Genomic DNA, 17,186 nt, shown 5'->3' on the forward strand with positions numbered 1-17,186 from the left:
TTCTTTAATATATAAAACTACCATGCTTATTATTTTAACATCATACTTTACCCATTTAATTTAAATTGAGATAAAATATTAATATTTTAATAGCTTTGGTTTGAATAAATTTATACATTTTGTCTTACGAATCCAACATCTTTTTATTTTATTCGACAAGTTACTAGTTTTTCCTATTGTTCCATTTAAAATTGTAAGGATGAAAATTCTTTTATCCCATCAAGAGTCTTAACAAAAGATTGAAAATCCTTTTCATTTGTATTTAATATAAGAACAGCTTCTCTGATGATACCCTGTAATTGAATAATGAACGTAAGTGATAAAGTAGCTTCTTAGACTTGAATATGTCACATCAGACTTGCCTGTTTTGAATATTATGCTTAAACTAGATTGGATTTTTTTTCCCCTGGTAGGTGTACTGGTCCGTTAGCAAATTCTCTTTCAGAGAAAACAAGAGACCCAGTAGAGGAAGATGATGATGAATACAAGATTCCTTCATCCCACCCTGTTTCCCTGAATTCACAACCATCTCATTGTCATAATGTAAAACCTCCTGTTCGGTAAGAATACGGGCAGCTTTTTGCCACTTACATCTGCATAAGCATTATCATTTGCAGTGTTTGTTTTTAAACAGTTGATTTACGTCTAGTTAAAAATCCTTGATTTCAAGCTCAAAGCCTTCTCTTCCTGTATACCGTTCCCTGCATTACTTCTAAAGAAAACTAAAAGATGCAGATTTCTCATTAATCAGGAAGTCACTTTATTTGATCAGTTCTAAGCATGTATCTCATGAAGAAAAAATTAGTGCTCAGAAACTAAGGTATTATTCTGACCTTCCTTAGAATTTTTCTTCATAATGTAAAGACTAGTATAATTTGTTTTCATTTGCCTTCTGGGTGTACTTGCTACCTACTTCTATTCAGATTTTGAAGAAGTGGGAAAAAATACCAAGTTGTTTCCCTTAACTTTTTGTTTTTCTATCAAGTGCTGTTTTACCTTCCTTCAGATCAAGTAAGAATGTGAGGAATAGGCCAGGTGCGGTGGCTCACGCTTGTAATTCTAGCACTTTGGGAGGCTGAGGCAGGTGGATCATGAGGTCAGGAGTTCGAGACCAGCCTGACCAACATGGTGAAACTCTGTCTCTACTGAAAATACAAAAATTAGCCGGGTGTGGTGGCGGGCGCCTGTAGTCCCAGCTACTCAGGAGGCTGAAGCATGAGAAACGCTTGAACCCGGGAGGCGGAGGTTGCAGTGATCCGAGATTGCACCACCGTGCTCCAGCCTGGGGGAGAGAGCGAGACACTGTTTCAAAAACAAAATGTGAGGAATAATGGGGGTTTTCCTTACTTTTGTTTGCTTATTCTCACTTACATGGCGATAGCCTTGGTCTTTGACTTGGAAGCCTCATTAAGGTAAATAAGAGTTATTAATAATGTGTTGTTTGTATTGAAATGTTAATTTATCTTTAAGTAAAAGCATGAGTCTGCATTTATATTATTGAATTTATAAACTGAAATCTCATATTTCTGGGTTTGTTTTACCTGACTGACATATATGAGGTACTCAGTACTCTCAGCTTCAAAACTTAGTTGCTGAGTTCTGCTTTCCTTTGTATGACATTCCTGGGGCCATGCTTGACACCTAGAATAGGACTCCAGTACTGCTGTTGTCCCTGCATTCCAGCATCTCTCCAGGACTGACTGAAGGATAGGGAGATGGCAATTACTTCAGTCCTCTGTGCCATCTTTACTTAGTGTGCCTTTTCCTTTTGAGGTCAAGTCAATCAACTGAAAACATTTTATAAGTACAGTGTTCCCTTCTTTTCCAGTGAAAAACTAAAAAATGTTTTAATGTGTTTCTTCAGACATCTCACTGAGGTAGAAAATGCAGCACTTGGAAAGAGAAGCACATTTTCATTTTAAGCAGATGTCTGTTTTAATAAGTGACCCTGGTTAGAATTATCAACATTCTGCTGAATTATCACCCAGAATTAACAGTCTACACCGCAGGACTTTATTTTTTTAAAAGCAAGAACCTAAACACTCCTTGCTATTGCTGGTGTTTAAATAAGACATTTGTTGATAAAATAGTATCATTGAGAAGACAAAGAAATAAGGAGGAGGCAAATTTATGTATCAGAAGAACCAAGTAGCTAGTGATGTATTTGAGAACAAAAGATATTCCTTCTCATCAAATATAAGTTGTTAAAATTTTCAGTTCTTTGGCTCTTATAAATGTGCAGTAATTTTTAAAAACTAAAGTAGGATGAGCTTTTTTGGTCTCTTTGGGAGTCTTTTTTTTTTTTTTCATTGCTGAATAAGTGAAGAGTATAATTTTAATACGTTAAATTTTAATTGTTACATCATATTGGATGAGTTTTTTTGTGGCAGAGCGCCCAAATCTTGACAATAAATTTGAATTATAACCATCATTACCATTTTTCTGTTGTTACAGAAAAGTAATAAATGTTGATAATCCCTAAATGTAATTGGAGTGAATTCTTTATCTAATTTGTTCTTGAAAGCTGATGGATGAAGTATCTTCTTTCGTCCTCTCCAGAGAGCTCTTTAAGCTTAACTAAGCTTTCTTTCCCTGTGTGTATTTTTCCCCCTTTGGAACATCAGGAGAAGTGAATTGTTAATATGTACAAAAAGTGACACAGTAAATGAATAATTCAATTCGATTTCAGTAAAAATCCATCATTATTATGAAGGTTCAATACATGATAATTATTTTTAAATGAACTATATCTGGCCCCTTAAAGAGAAGTGGCCACCAGAGAGAATAGAAATGAATTTCAGATGAAGCATTCTTGCATTATCTATTCAAATATCCACCATCTCCTCCATTACATATGCACTTTTACTTTGCTCTAAAAATTCAGAGTAAATCAGAGGAAAGTAAAATGTAAACTCTGACTTCTATAGCTCTTTGTCAGTTGATTGTTATAGAGCTATATACTGAAGGCAAAATATGCTCCCTATCTTCTCTTCCTGCTGCTATCTTCCCATGGCCCAATTTTAGCCATTGTGTTCACAGTATAATTCCAAAGAATTAATACCAATAATTTGGCTAGGTGCAGTGGCTCACACCTGTAATCCCAGCCTCCTTTGGGAGGCTGAGGTGGGCAGATCATTTGCGGCCAGGAGTTTAAGACCGCCTGGGCAACATGGCAAAACCCTGTCTCTACTAAAAAATAAAAATAAATTGGCTGGGAGTGATGATGCATACTTGTAATCCCAGCTACTTCGTAGGCTAAGGCATGGAAATTGCTTGAACCTGGTAGGCGGAGGTTGCAGTGAGCCAAGATCGTGTTACTGCACTCCAGCCTTTGCAACACACAGACACACACGCACAACAAAACAAAAAAAGCCCCAACAACTCAAGCATACTTTTCTAGTAAGTAGTACCCTTTACAAACACATTAAAATACTGTGCTTGTCATGTACCCAAGGCCTTTGCTAAAGTCATTTTTTGCAGTGTCAAAGGACCAGAATTTTGTTCTTGGCAGTGGTGAAATAGTACCACAGGCTCTAGTTCTTTGAATGTTCCTGTCAGAATTATAATGGAATTACTGAAAGTTTAATAGTTTTTCTTCTTTTATGGGCTGTAGCTTATTTTTATTACAAGGAAATTTTCAGTTACAGAAGCAAAAATGTGATATTAAATACTATCAACAAATAATGAAGTCATTGAGACCACTATATGTTTTTGCCTTGGCACATACTTCTTTTTTTACTTCAAAAACTTGACCAGGTTCTATTGAATTCTTCCACAGAGATAAGTTAATTTTACATATGTGTTTAGGATATCAAAAATTTTTGTGGCCCTTGTAATTCTTGGTTATAGTTTACAAAAAGAGACTGTGTTCCTTCAGATATTTACTTCTACATTTTAAAATAAGGAGTATCTTGATGTTATTACTGGTAATTTTTCCAGAAAAGAAAATATATGTTCAAACTTTATTAAATGAACGGAATTCTAGTTCCCTCTACCTCTTGAATTACTTTTCATTGGAAAGCATTCTCCTTATATGATTTTATTGTGAACTGTCCTTTAGGTCTTGTGATAATGGTCACTGTATTCTGAATGGAACACATGGTCCATCTTCAGAGAAGAAATCAAACATCCCTGACTTAGGCATATATTTAAAGGGTACGTATAGAATATAATTTCCTTTGTGATGTACATCTTAATGGTCAGAATTTAAAGGCAAAATTTCATGCCATTGTACTGAAAATACATTAAGGTTTTGTGTTATCCTCTAGGAGATGTTTTTGATTCAGCCTCTGATCCAGTGCCATTACCACCTGCCAGGCCTCCAACTCGGGACAATGCAAAGCATGGTTCTTCACTCAACAGGACGCCCTCTGATTATGATCTTCTCATCCCTCCATTAGGTCGAAACCTTTAAGAACATTTTAAACAACCCACCCCTCCTTCTTCTCTTAATTTCAGAATTTTCAGAATTCAGAGTTCACTATAACACAGACTCACTGGGTTGTGAATTTGCCTGAAATTAGAATGGGTTCTCCAGGGATGGTGACTCCCAAGTTCACGAGACCATTACTCCATGTAGATTAAAGTAGTAGTGTCATAGTTGGGCATCAGTCAGGTTTTAAGCAAGTTGTTTTGTCCATACTAAATGTAGTCTAAAAACACATGAGAGCTTTGTGCTCTAGTAGTTTTGAAGTGATGACTTGAAGTGTTGAGATTTTCTTTAAGTATAATAATTCTTAATGAATATGAACTTGCTTTTCTTGTAGCATGAGCAGTTCCACTTATGCTAATTAAATTATGCAAAATTAAGTAGTTGTATGTAGAGAACTGATAATAAATTCTGTTTTATTCTAATCATTACAACTATAACACATTTAAAAAACTCTCAATTTCCTTGTTTCAAATTATAATATGAAGAAACATCCTATGTGTATTTGTGTGTATCCACAGGTGAAGGTACACGTAGGTATGTATGTATGTTGAAGTTGACTGGTGCCAGTGTCACTGTTAATTTCATTAATTATAATTAGGAAGCATCTCATCCTGTTTTTAGAAGACAGTTAGAATGTCTGCGCACCTTACATAAGGCTTCACAATAACAAGTCATTGTAACATAAAATAATATATGAAGAAAATCAATTTACAAGCTTTTCTGAATTGGCTGTTAGGCCACCAGAAATACGAAATGAACCCTTCCATTTTCTCACAAGTACCACTGACTAGTATTTTGAATGACACAATAGCAGTATCCTTGGCTCCTGTTCACTCTGTAGTTCAGGACTGTATTCCCATCTACATCAATTACAAAAGCCTCCTAACTTTCTTACCTACAGTCTTTCTCTACCTTCCACTTCTTTCTGCATACTGGTTTTAGACATATTACCCAGATCTTCATCACCTGGATAAGCATTGTTCAATAAAGCTTTCTGGTGGTGATGTAAAGGATCTGTATATTTGCATATGGGTTAAATGTGGTTATGGAACTGACTTTTCGTTAAATTTAAATAGCTATACGTGGATGGGTGACTACTTTATATGACAAAGTAGATAGATTCTCCAACCTGTCTTTTTACCTTGGCCTTTTTCTAGGTCTTCTTGTGCATGTCATTTTTTCTTCATAGTGTTTACTCTACTTAGACGATCCTGTCCTTGCATTTGACAAATAAATTTTTGAGGCTTCTGATATCCCAGGACTTTCTGTTCTTCAACACTTCACTGAACACTGCTTGTCTACATTTCTCTTTCTTCATCCAGTGCATATGTCTCTTTTATGGGACCAATCGAACACTTTCACCTATAACTCATACCTATTTGTGAGCTTTTTTTTAAGCTCCTTTTATGGAATCTCAGCTCCTTGAGTCAGAGCCTTATAATTTTGATTTTCATATCATGCATGAGCCTGGCATGGTGCCTGATGTTTAAGGGCTGAAAAAAGATTTGAATAAATATGATAATGTGGGAAATAGCTAAAGGTTAAAATGATAGCAAAACTCTCTCCTGCATCTTCAGATATGTTAATAAGAAAAATATGATGATTCAAGAAATTATTCTGCAAATTTTTTCTAAAGCAAGTTCAGTAAATAGTAATATCTCTTTTTTTTGAGATGGAGTCTTGCTCTGTCGCCAGGCTGGAGTGCAGTGGCACAATCGCAGCTCACTGCAACCTCCACCTCCCAGGTTCAAGCGATTCCCCTGCCCCAGCCTCCGGAGTGGCTGGGATTACAGTTGTGCACCACCACCAAGCCCAGCTAATATTTTATATTTTATACAAATAAAAGACGGGGTTTCACCATGTTGGCCAGGATGGTCTAGATCTCCTGACCTCGTGATCCACCCACCTCAGCCTCCCAAAGTGTTAGGATTACAGGTGTGAGCCACCACATCCAGCCTCATTTTTCTTTAAATATGCCATTATGTTTAAATCATTCAACTTAAAAACGTGAATTTTTATTATTAGAATATGTGTTTATGTATACCCTGTCTCATTCATAAAGTATTTTGAGATAGCTTACAAAACTACATATGCTTTTTTTTTTTTTTTTTTAAGACTCAAGGTAATGAAAACTATGAGTAGAATAGTAAGGTGTGTCAGGGGACAAATAAGTAGATATAAAAATATGCTGCAACATTCTAGTTATTAAAGCTGGGAAATATGCAGATGTAAGTAGTGTTTGGAACCAGAGAAGTTTCTATATTTAGCTGTTCTTCTGTAGCTAACTCTGATAAATTGAAAAATATATTCCTCTGCTCTAGGTAAATTTTATGTATATTTTGACAGCATATCAAATATATGAAACATTAGGTTAAATAAATTAAAATCCAGTGGAAGAAACTATATGGGATAATCTAAACTATTCTGTGACATTAAATTATATGTATTTGATGTGATTTTCCAATTAAAGACTGCAAACTCTTTTTGTTACACAGAAAATCCTGTTTTCATGGTGTGACTGATAATAATTTTTAGTTCAAACTCTGAGTCTTAATATTATAAAGGTTACAAGTGAACTATGTGCTGTTTCATAAGTTACAATGCTGGTTTTTACAAAAAGGGCTGATAGAAAAAGTTTGCACGTGTGTGTGTGTATGTATGTTTGTATATATGTGCGTGTGTGTGTTTCTCTCCAGCATCTCCCACAAAATAATTAGATCCATTATCAAAGTTGGTGAACTGCTGGATAAACCCTGCGAGTGAAATTCTTTATAAGCAGCAAGAGAAAATCAGTTATTACTTTTGTTTGATGCTATGTATTTTGATTAATGAAGTTCTGCTGCTGATATCGACCTTTCTTTAAATGCAGGTGAAGATGCTTTTGATGCCCTCCCTCCATCTCTCCCACCTCCCCCACCTCCTGCAAGGCATAGTCTCATTGAACATTCAAAACCTCCTGGCTCCAGTAGCCGGCCATCCTCAGGACAGGATCTTTTTCTTCTTCCTTCAGGTAGGAGGGAAAAGCCAAAGAAAACTATTCACTTAAAGCAAAAATATTTCCAAAACCATACTATCAAATAAATGCTAGTGATTCATTAGTCTCTACCTTCCTAACAGAACAGAAAAATTCCTGGGTTGTAAAAGTAGCAATTGTGGGTACGTTTGTTTGTCAGTTGATTGGTCTAATGCCAACAGAATTAGAGAGATGGAAAGAGCAATAAAGAACTACAGAATGTAGAAATGATGCTATAGAGATTGTCCAGTCCAGAAACCTCCTTTTGTTACAAAATACAACCCTGAGAACCAGAACTGCTAAGGTGTTAAGCTAATAGTAATGGGAACCATATTTAGACTTTGTCTCCTGATTCCCAATGCAATGTTTTTTAATAGGTTTTTAAAATTTTACTAGATATGCCTTAGTGTCATAATTTTGTTCAAAACATAAGATTTTGGTAAATTACATTGTTATGAATAGAGAAGTTTTTCTGAAATAGCTGCATTTTATTTTTTTTGTGATATTTTTAATACCTCAGTGTGTATCTACTCACTAATTATTGGTATTCAAAGGAAAACTAATTTTTTCTTAGTAACTATTTAATACTATTTAATATTTATATATTATATATTATATAATTATTATTTATTAGTTTAATATTAGTAAACTAATTTTTTATATTAGTATATTTTAAAATTTCAAAAGAAGATCTGAAATAAAAATGACTTAATAAACCATCTGCTGCATTAGTTAGAATTATCAGGAAAAAGAAAATAAGTTGTTATGTGGAATCTGCTGATACTAATTAACAGTTCCAGTCTGTCTTGTTAGTGATACTGTGCCCTGAAACCTTTGCCTCCTGGACTTGGTTTGGGAAAATATAGGGTAAAGATATCTTGTTTTCATGAGTTCCTTACATTTCTACATGAGATAAATCATGAAAATCTTTAAAAACTGCTCAGTTTGTCCTTTAGCTTCGTATATGCCTCATGGAAACTTGAGAATCTTTATTCCCAACTGATTCCCTTATCAGTTCCCTCAGTTGATTATTAGTCATGTCTACCATTAGTTTTTCTTAGTGTTTTTTCCTTTACTTGGTTTGATAGTTTAGAAAGTTTGAAGAGTTTTGATAAGACACACAAGTTATGGACATACAACTTGAATACACAGCTTCACTTTCTTAAAGTGGTTTATTTTTCAAGAATAATCTTCTGCTTAATTTTTCATCAGTAAATATTGATTGAGCCATTCACTGTTTACCCACTTGTGATAGATGCCTCATGACCTCGGGGACCTGATGAGTTCACTGGGTGCTGCCAATTAAAGCACTAGTGTCATAACCCATTCCAGTCCAAGCAGGAAGTATAGTGTATTAGTCCGTTTTCACAGTGCCATGAAGATACTACCCAAGACTGGGTAATTTATAAAGAAAAGAGGTTCCATTGACTCACAGTTCTGCATGGCTGGGGAGGCCTCAGAAAACATACAATCGCAGCAGAGGTGAAGGGGAAGCAAGGCACGTCTTCCATGGCAGCAGGTGCAAGAGAGAGTGATCAGGTAGGGGAAATGCCAGACGTTCATCAAAAACCAGATCTCATGAGCACTCACTATCATGAGAACAGCATGGGGGAACCACCCCCATGATTCAGTCACCTCCCACCATTTCCTTCCCTAATACGTGGGAATTACAACCCAAAATGAAATTTGAGTGGGGACACAGAGCCAAACCATATCATAACTGCGTAGGCTTTTATTCATATAGCTACATGTCAACACTGCTATATTTTGCTATTGTTTTTTCACTTATTCAAAACTTTGTCTTATACATAGACTTTAACATAATTTTTAGAACAATGAGTCATTCTAAATCTTAGTTACTTAAACTTCCTGATGCTAAGTTCAGGATAGTTTCTGGCTCTCCTGTCACCTTTTATATATGTAACTTAAGCATATATAAATAGATGAAACTTTGATGTTGTGGCGTTTTTGAAAAGTAAAGTCAAGCTCTCAAAGAGCTATAATAGAAGAGAACATTTTACACAAATATACACTTTTACCTGTTTTTGTCAAGAGAATTAATTGTAACAGATTTTATTTATTTTATCTTAATTGTTCATTTCCTTTTATGTAAAAATCTTCATAAAGATACCCCTCAAGATTAACTGCCAAAAAAATTACTAGTTTAAAATGAAAATGTCCCCTCTTATTAGCTAAAATGCAAGTTTTATAAACTGTTTTACTTATTTTATAGATTTTCCTGTTTTGTGTTTGCTTGGCTGCCAGGGAGCTCAACAACAGTTATCCTTAACTTAGAGTGTCAGGCTAGCATGGGGGTCAAGGCAATGTTCTTCAAGCCTGTTGACTCTTTCGACCCTTTTAATACATGGACATATTCTAATTCTGTTCCCAATAATGTTGACATCCCTTACAATAAGTATTTCCAAAAAAAAAAAAAGGCAACTTTTTTTCTTCCTTTTCCAGTCTTTCATGTCATTTACATGACAAATTTCTAGTCTGGTACGAGATCCTTTATGACTTTTTTTTTTTTTTTTGGGAGGGGGGGTAACAGGGTCTCACTCTGTTGCCCAGGCTAGTGTGCAGTGATGCGATCTCAGTTCACTGCAACCTCTGCCTCCAAGATTCAAGTGATTCTCCTGCCTCCGCCCCCTAAGTAGCTGGGATTATAGGTGTGCAACACTAGACTCCGCTAATTTTTTATATTTTTAGTAGAGACGGGGTTTCGCCCTGTTTGCCAGGCTGGTCTCGAACTCCTGGCCTTATGTAATCCCGCCGCCTCAGCCTCCCAAAATGCTAGGATTACACACGTCAACCACCCAGCCCCTTTATGACTTTCATTGTGACAATTATTTTGATTCAAATTTAAAGCCATGTATATTAGCTTTCCTCCTTTTCAAAAGAAATATTTTAATGCTGTTACATAGTATCATAGAGCATAAAGGTTTTTTTGGCTGATAAATGAGCATTTGAGTATTGTTTTGCAAAGTATTTAATACATTATACTGTCTAAAGAAATGTAAAAGATTCCCGATAGTGGTTCTTCTCCCTAAGAATTGACTTTATTAAGAATATGCTATAAATGCTAAAGTTTAACTCGGTAGTTTTAGAACTATAATAGGTAAATAAAAGGGACTGCTAAATTTAAACAAACTCTGTGAGCATTTTGCCATTGTTTTCGTTGTTCAGTCTGTGAAATTTTAGTCTGGTGTAATGATACGTATTTTCTAAACATTGAGATTTGGTTTCCTGAGGAAATAATTATTTCTAATTAAAGACAAATGATAGGTGTCTTAGGAAAAGAGGTTGAATTTTCTTACGATATTATACTAAGTACCTAATCAAGCCTACACTTTTATTCCAGCATTCAGTGCCCTGCACAGTTGGGCCAGGTTCAGCTTTTCAGCCTTATAGCTCATTGACTTCTATATAGTAGTGATTGTCAAACTGCAGTGTCCCATGTCTCTGCAAAAGAGCCTCAGGACTCTTGTAGGATCAAGGGGGCAGGGCAAGCAGAGCCAGGGCTCTCATTCTTCTTTTATCTCTTTTTCTATTTTAGGCTTTCATACAAGATTTCTTTTGGCAGAATAGTAATGCCGACAGCTGTGCATGAGCCATCAATTTTGGACAGGCCAATCGTTTCTTAACAAAACCTGAAGTCCTCAACCAAAGCTTTACACTTTTTTGTCTCCAATCCCAAGGCTACCACTAGTGTATATGTGCTTTTTTCCATATTACAAAAAAGTACTTCCTTTTTGCTGGTGAATTGAAGTAGACACCCCTCTGTCTACTTTGTGCCAGGTCAGGGCTCAAGAAACAAAACAAAGGTTGTATTTAACTCCTTCTCATAACCATAACTAGGTGTGTTTGTGCAGTGCACAAAATACAGTGTTTTGTCAGTCCTTATGCTACCTTTCTTTTGCTGTTTCTCTAACCTGTAATCTCATTTGAAGATCTTATCTAATCTTAAAGTCACAGTTAAACTCTGAAAGCTAGCCAAATTGACTTTATTAAAGATAGATGAAAGTTTTATTCTTGGATCCAGAAATGCATGAGTAAAATATGAAGAAAATCCAGATCACTAGCAACAATTGTTAAAAAGGTTTTAGTGGTTTTGTTGACTACAATCTTTATAAAGCATCATCATGATAAGGAAGCTCATGCCATTTGGGACTTGAACTCACAGAATTCAAATCTGAAGAGTGAAGTCCTCCACAGTGCTCAGCGTTTGTGGAGACCAGGCAGATGTTGAAGCGTTAATGGGCTAGAGCAGCGGTTCTCAAATGGTGTTCTCCAAATTTACAACATTAGCATCTCCTGGGGATTTGCTTTAAAATGAAAATTCAAGACTTAATACATCAGAAACCCTGGGAATGGGACCCAGTGGTCACAAGCCTTCCTGGTGATTCTGATGCATATTCAAGTTTGAAATATGCTGGGCTGGGGTATTCTCAAAGAGTGCAACCAGGATGATAAAGTAAACTAGAGTGGATTAAAAGAACTGAGAATTGGCTCAGAGAAGAGGAGACCTTGGATGTAGATGAGAGTTGTCTTCGGTTACAATATTTGGGAAAGAAGGATTATATTTCTTCCATGTCACTTCAGAAAGTAGGAGTAAGATCAATGGGAAATGTTAAGCATGAAAATTGCATTCATCCTACAAAGAAGTTTCCTAAATCATTACGAATTGTTCTACCTGAGGGTAGTGAGTTATCTGACACTGGAGGAATTAAACCAATGGTAGATCATTACATACTAGAGATAAGAACGTGAGCTAAAGCATGAGGGCAGCAAAGAGGGGAGAACTTTGTTTCACCTAAATGGCTCTTCAAACCTTTTCTAGCAATTAGTTTCTGCTTTGATATACTCTGTTAAAATTTGGGGGATAATTGATAAATTTTCCAGGTGGTTTATGGACAGCCAGGGAGGAAATTTGCCATTGTTTTAAATATTTAATTTTATTTGCCTCTATTTTTACACTTGGTAAAAATTTGGAAAATATTTCAGATAGTGAAGAAAAAAAAAGAATTTAAGAAAAACATTCCGGGCCGAGTATGGTGGCTCATGCCTGTAATCCCAGCACTTTGGGAGGCTGAGGCAGGCAGATCACTTGAGCTCAGGAATTTGAGACCAGCCTGGCCAACATGGCGAACCTCCGACTCTACAAAAATATAAAAATTAACTGGGTTAGTGGCTCGTGCCTGTAGTCTCAGCTGCTTGGGAGGCCGAGGCAAGAGAACAGCTTGTGCCTGGGAGGCGGAGGTTGCAGTGAGTCAAGATTGCTCCACTCCACTCCAGCCTGGGTGACAGAGCAAGACTCTCTCAAAAAAACAAACAAACCAAAAAAACCCATACTTCCTCCTACTAAAGATAATCATTGTTAGGTATCCTTCTTTATTTTTTTGTTTTTGTTTTTGCCTATGAGTATGTAAGTTCACGTTTATGTAAAATTTATTTATCATAGTATATGCTGTTTATAACCATTTTCCAGTCAATATGTCATGAGCATTACATATAATTATTAAATATTTGTTCACAATATAATTTCTATTGACGTATATTTCATTTCTTTTTTAAGTAGCAAACCATTTCCTCCCAGTCTTCCCTTAGATATTTATAATCTCCCAAATAAGTATTAAATTTTCAGTTTTGCAGTGCTATACTATAAATCACAGGCCGTAGTACTTTGCTTTTTAGAACAGATTAATATCTTTGTATGCATCCATTTATTTCTCAAACACTTATTACTATATAAATGATAAATTGGCTGTGATAATTTGTTTGTTTTAATCCTGTGGATATAATATTTTTCTGTAGTTTCTGAAGTTTTGAAGAATTTATTTTAGAAAAGCATTATTACTTTACAAAACTTTCTTTTCGGGAACAACTGGTAATTACTGTACTCTATGTAGCAATTGTGTTATATCTAATGTCTTTCCCTTTAAAGCCTGAATGCTTCCAACTTTATAATTTGCTTTAGAGAGCCCAGTTTACCCTATGGCTGACAAATGGCAAATTTAGGATATGATGCAAGATAGAAATGATAATGATTCAAAACAGAACCATAAGCCGGTATTTTTGCTATTTATAATAATATTTTGAGTGTATCTAGTACTTTTAAAATACTGTAGCTTAATGGAAGAATATAGTAGAGTGGTATATTTTGTAGTCTATCTATTTATGGCTCTGAAATGTCTCCAGAGTTTACTGTTTAACCTTAAATAGATGATTAGAAATAGCTTTAAGTGTATTTGACAAACCTATAAATTTCCCATAAAGAAATAAGCAAGTGTATGTATTGTAAAAGACAATCTTTCCTCTGACTTAATGTTATATCAGGGGCGTTTAGAGTCTACAAGAACCTGAAGTAAATTTTATGAAATATCTAGTTTTTGAAATTTGGGAGATTTCAAAATTTATGCTGAAATCACCATATTTGTTTCCTTTGGTTTCTCTAACAAACGGAAAGATCAACATTTGTCTCATGTGATTTATCTTCTCATTCCTTCCTAAAAATATTTCTGGGAAAATAATGGAGCTGGACCATCAGTTCTTCAGATATTGAAAACTCAAAATCTAAGAGTTATTTTAGTCTTGAAATTAATGAAAACAAGTTAAAGAACCTTGTCTAAGTCAAAAAGTCCTCAGCAAAGCTGGTGATAATTATTATACTCCAAAAAAAGGTGAAAAGATAATGGCTTCAAATCCTGCCTTACATTATCCAGTCAAAACCTAATATAAAAATAGGCAATATTTAAGCATATATTTTCATCTTAAATAATCAAATACTTACATATTCTTAATGTCTAATGGGAGTGGAAGTTAAAACAGTGAAATTCAATCAGGTCTTCTTTAATATTTACAATTTTTGCTTTACATTAGCAATTCAGGTTTCACTGATTTTGAATTTGTGAACAATCTGAATTTGTGTGGATTTATTTGTGGTAGTTAAAAGTAAATATTAAGTGCAAGCTATTTGCCAAGAGTGTTCTAGGTGCTATGTTTGAGTCAGGAGGTATAGTTCAAACATGAGGAGTAAGACAAGATCCCGGAGATCCCTGTTCTCAGAAGAATTGATGGTACTTTCAGAGATACCGACAACGTCAAAGTACTATGAGAGGAAAGCAGCAGAGCCTGAGGTGGGAATGATAGTTAGATAAATTATTAGTGAACCGAGGTTTTCAGATATAATGTTCTTCTACTCAAGAAGGGAATCAATTCTCTAAGAATTTAAACCCATGTAATACTATGAATGTTAAACCAGTTGGATTTATGGTGTTAATGATTTAATACAGCAACACTGACAAAATCTCTTTTTCTCCCTTTAGTTCCAGTTAGTAAATATCATATTTTTTACTATTTCAGATGCCCTGTCTCTGACTGCCAAGGTGGTAAATTATCACATTTTACTGTATATTCAAATGTTAATTACTAAATGGCATAATTTTAACAATTAAATTGACTATTTTGTGAGCCAACTAACAACAATGATGTTAAGCATAGGATGCCCAATATAATAATAAGCACCTTGTATGCACAGAAGATTTTACACACACAAATTCATTTAATCCACACAAATACAAAGTTTCAGGTCTGTTTTACAAATCTTGTATGCCCAGTGCTTAGAGAGATCAAGTCATTTGATAATACTCTTACAGGGAGGATCCAAACCCATGGTTTTATGTATGTATGTTTGTTTTTTGCTTTTACTTTAGAACTTCTATATTGTACAGGTTGGATTGGGACAGAAAATGAAATTTAGAAACTCTTTTTATTGTCAGCAATCTTATAATTAAGATATCTGCAAAATATAAATAGAAAACAAGTAGTCTGTATTATCTGGAAATAAATGTGAAGAGCGTATTTAAGCAAGTGATGAATAAATTTGAAAATATGCAGGCAGTAAAAAATGATTAATATCAGTCATCAATTTAATTTTCTAATTTATTTTTGAAAACCATAATCTTCATGAAATAATTCTAGAATTTTTTTCTTCAGCTAATCAACAGAGATCATCCTGTAAATTTGAAATTTGTTTTTATTTTTAAGATCCCTTTGTTGATCTAGCAAGTGGCCAAGTTCCTCTGCCTCCCGCTAGAAGGTTACCAGGTGAAAATACCAAAACTAACAGAACATCGCAGGACTGTGATCCGCTTCCTTCATGTTCAGGTGAGTTGGCTAGTAACAGTAGCAATAATCCCTCGTTGTTGCATGGTGCTTTTATGCTTTTCAGAGCACCTTCTTCTTCATTGTATAATTTAATGAATGTTGTCCACCTAAGAAAGTGTTTTGAACATCTTTGCATTTTGCTTATGAAGCTTGCATTGTGAGAGGACAAAACTGCCTCATGGAAAAGAAAAATATCAAGCTTAATATTATCTTTGATCACTCAGTGGAGCCACTTCGTTGATTCAGAATGTATTCATTATCTAACTTTCATTTTGTCTTAGATTTGGGAAATGGGGAAAATCTCTTTGTACATTGAAATGCTCTTTTATAGAAATCTCTGTGGAATTAATACTGGCACCAAGCTATTCATTTTCTTAGCTTATTTAGGCCTCCAACCAGTGCTCCACTGACAGCCATCAAATAGAAGGATGTACCATTTTCATAAATATAAGTCATACTCATAACTATTAATAACAGAATGCTGCTTCTTTGCTTCTCGAGGAGGCTTTCCCTGAACATATCTAAATAGCCCATATCTTCTGCAGTCATTTTCTTTCCTTTTTTGCTTTATTTTTCTTCATAGCACCCATCACTACCTAAAATTTTGTTATTCAAAATTCATTTGCTTGACTGTTGGCTATCTTTCTCGTCTGCTCAAGTATTAACACTTTGAAAATAAGAATGTTGTTTGGTTCACTGCTTGTCCTAGTCAGTTCAGGCTACTATAACAGAATACCATAGATTGGATTGCCTAAACGGCAAACATATATGTCTCACAGTTCTGGAAGCTGGGAAGTCCAAGATCAAGGTACCAACATTCAGTGTCTAGTGAGGGCCCTCTTCTGGGTTCCTAGATAACTGCCTTCATACTGTGTCCTCACAAGGGCAAGGGAGTGCTCTGGGATCTGTTTTGTAAGGAAACCAATCCCTTTCATGAGGGCTTCACCTGCATAATCTAATCATCTCCCAAAGGCCTACTCAGGTGTCCAACAGAGTACCCAGCATGTGTTTCTTAGATGGATAGTTGGGGATGGATGGATGGATGGATGGATGGATGGATGGATGGATGGATGGATGGATGGATTTGAGCGGACAAATAGGCAAAAGGAGGGAAGAATAGCCGATGTCTGTATTAAACTCAATGCACATATCTGATAAGCACTATTAGTGTCTCATATTTGTAAATATCAGAAGTTTTCCTATATGAACTTTTGTCTTATTTCAAGATTTTTTTAAGCTAAAACCTCATTTGATAGAAGATTTGCTAATAGTAATAGCAATACATTCTGAAACTTCTGAATCGAGATAATTAATGAGCTGTTTTAAGTATTGTCAGTATGGTAGTTCTTACGCGTTCGATGCCATGCTTGGGAGATGCAGAAATCCCTATGTAGTTTTATATGTTTAAATGCTTGCATAGAACTCAGGAAAGCATAGAAAATCTTTTTAATCTTTTCAAATTTTGTCCGGTGTTCTCTTACCAGTTTATTTCTAGTCATTCTGGGGTTTCATAGATATCCATGATTAGCCTGAAATTCCAGTCAAAATAATTTGATGACAAAACATGAAAATCAA

At 35.2% G+C, this 17,186-nt stretch overlaps 1 protein-coding gene across 2 annotated transcripts in view; it reads left to right on the forward strand.

Moving 5' to 3' along the window:
* The window catches only part of CBLB (Cbl proto-oncogene B, E3 ubiquitin protein ligase), a 216,023-nt gene that overhangs the window by 185,579 nt on the left and 13,258 nt on the right, over positions 1-17,186 (forward strand). Inside the window, exons 14-18 of one of the 2 annotated variants that reach the window (XM_011952953.1) lie at positions 414-560; positions 4,061-4,155; positions 4,269-4,400; positions 7,302-7,442; positions 15,492-15,611. In XM_011952953.1, coding sequence (XP_011808343.1) covers positions 414-560; positions 4,061-4,155; positions 4,269-4,400; positions 7,302-7,442; positions 15,492-15,611 — 635 coding nt within the window. The remainder of the gene's footprint in view (positions 1-413; positions 561-4,060; positions 4,156-4,268; positions 4,401-7,301; positions 7,443-15,491; positions 15,612-17,186) is intronic. The other variant, XM_011952954.1, reaches the window with a different exon arrangement.

This window comes from Colobus angolensis, unplaced genomic scaffold (assembly GCF_000951035.1).
Source record: "Colobus angolensis palliatus isolate OR3802 unplaced genomic scaffold, Cang.pa_1.0 Scaffold353, whole genome shotgun sequence".
Classification (NCBI taxonomy): Eukaryota; Metazoa; Chordata; class Mammalia; order Primates; family Cercopithecidae; genus Colobus; species Colobus angolensis.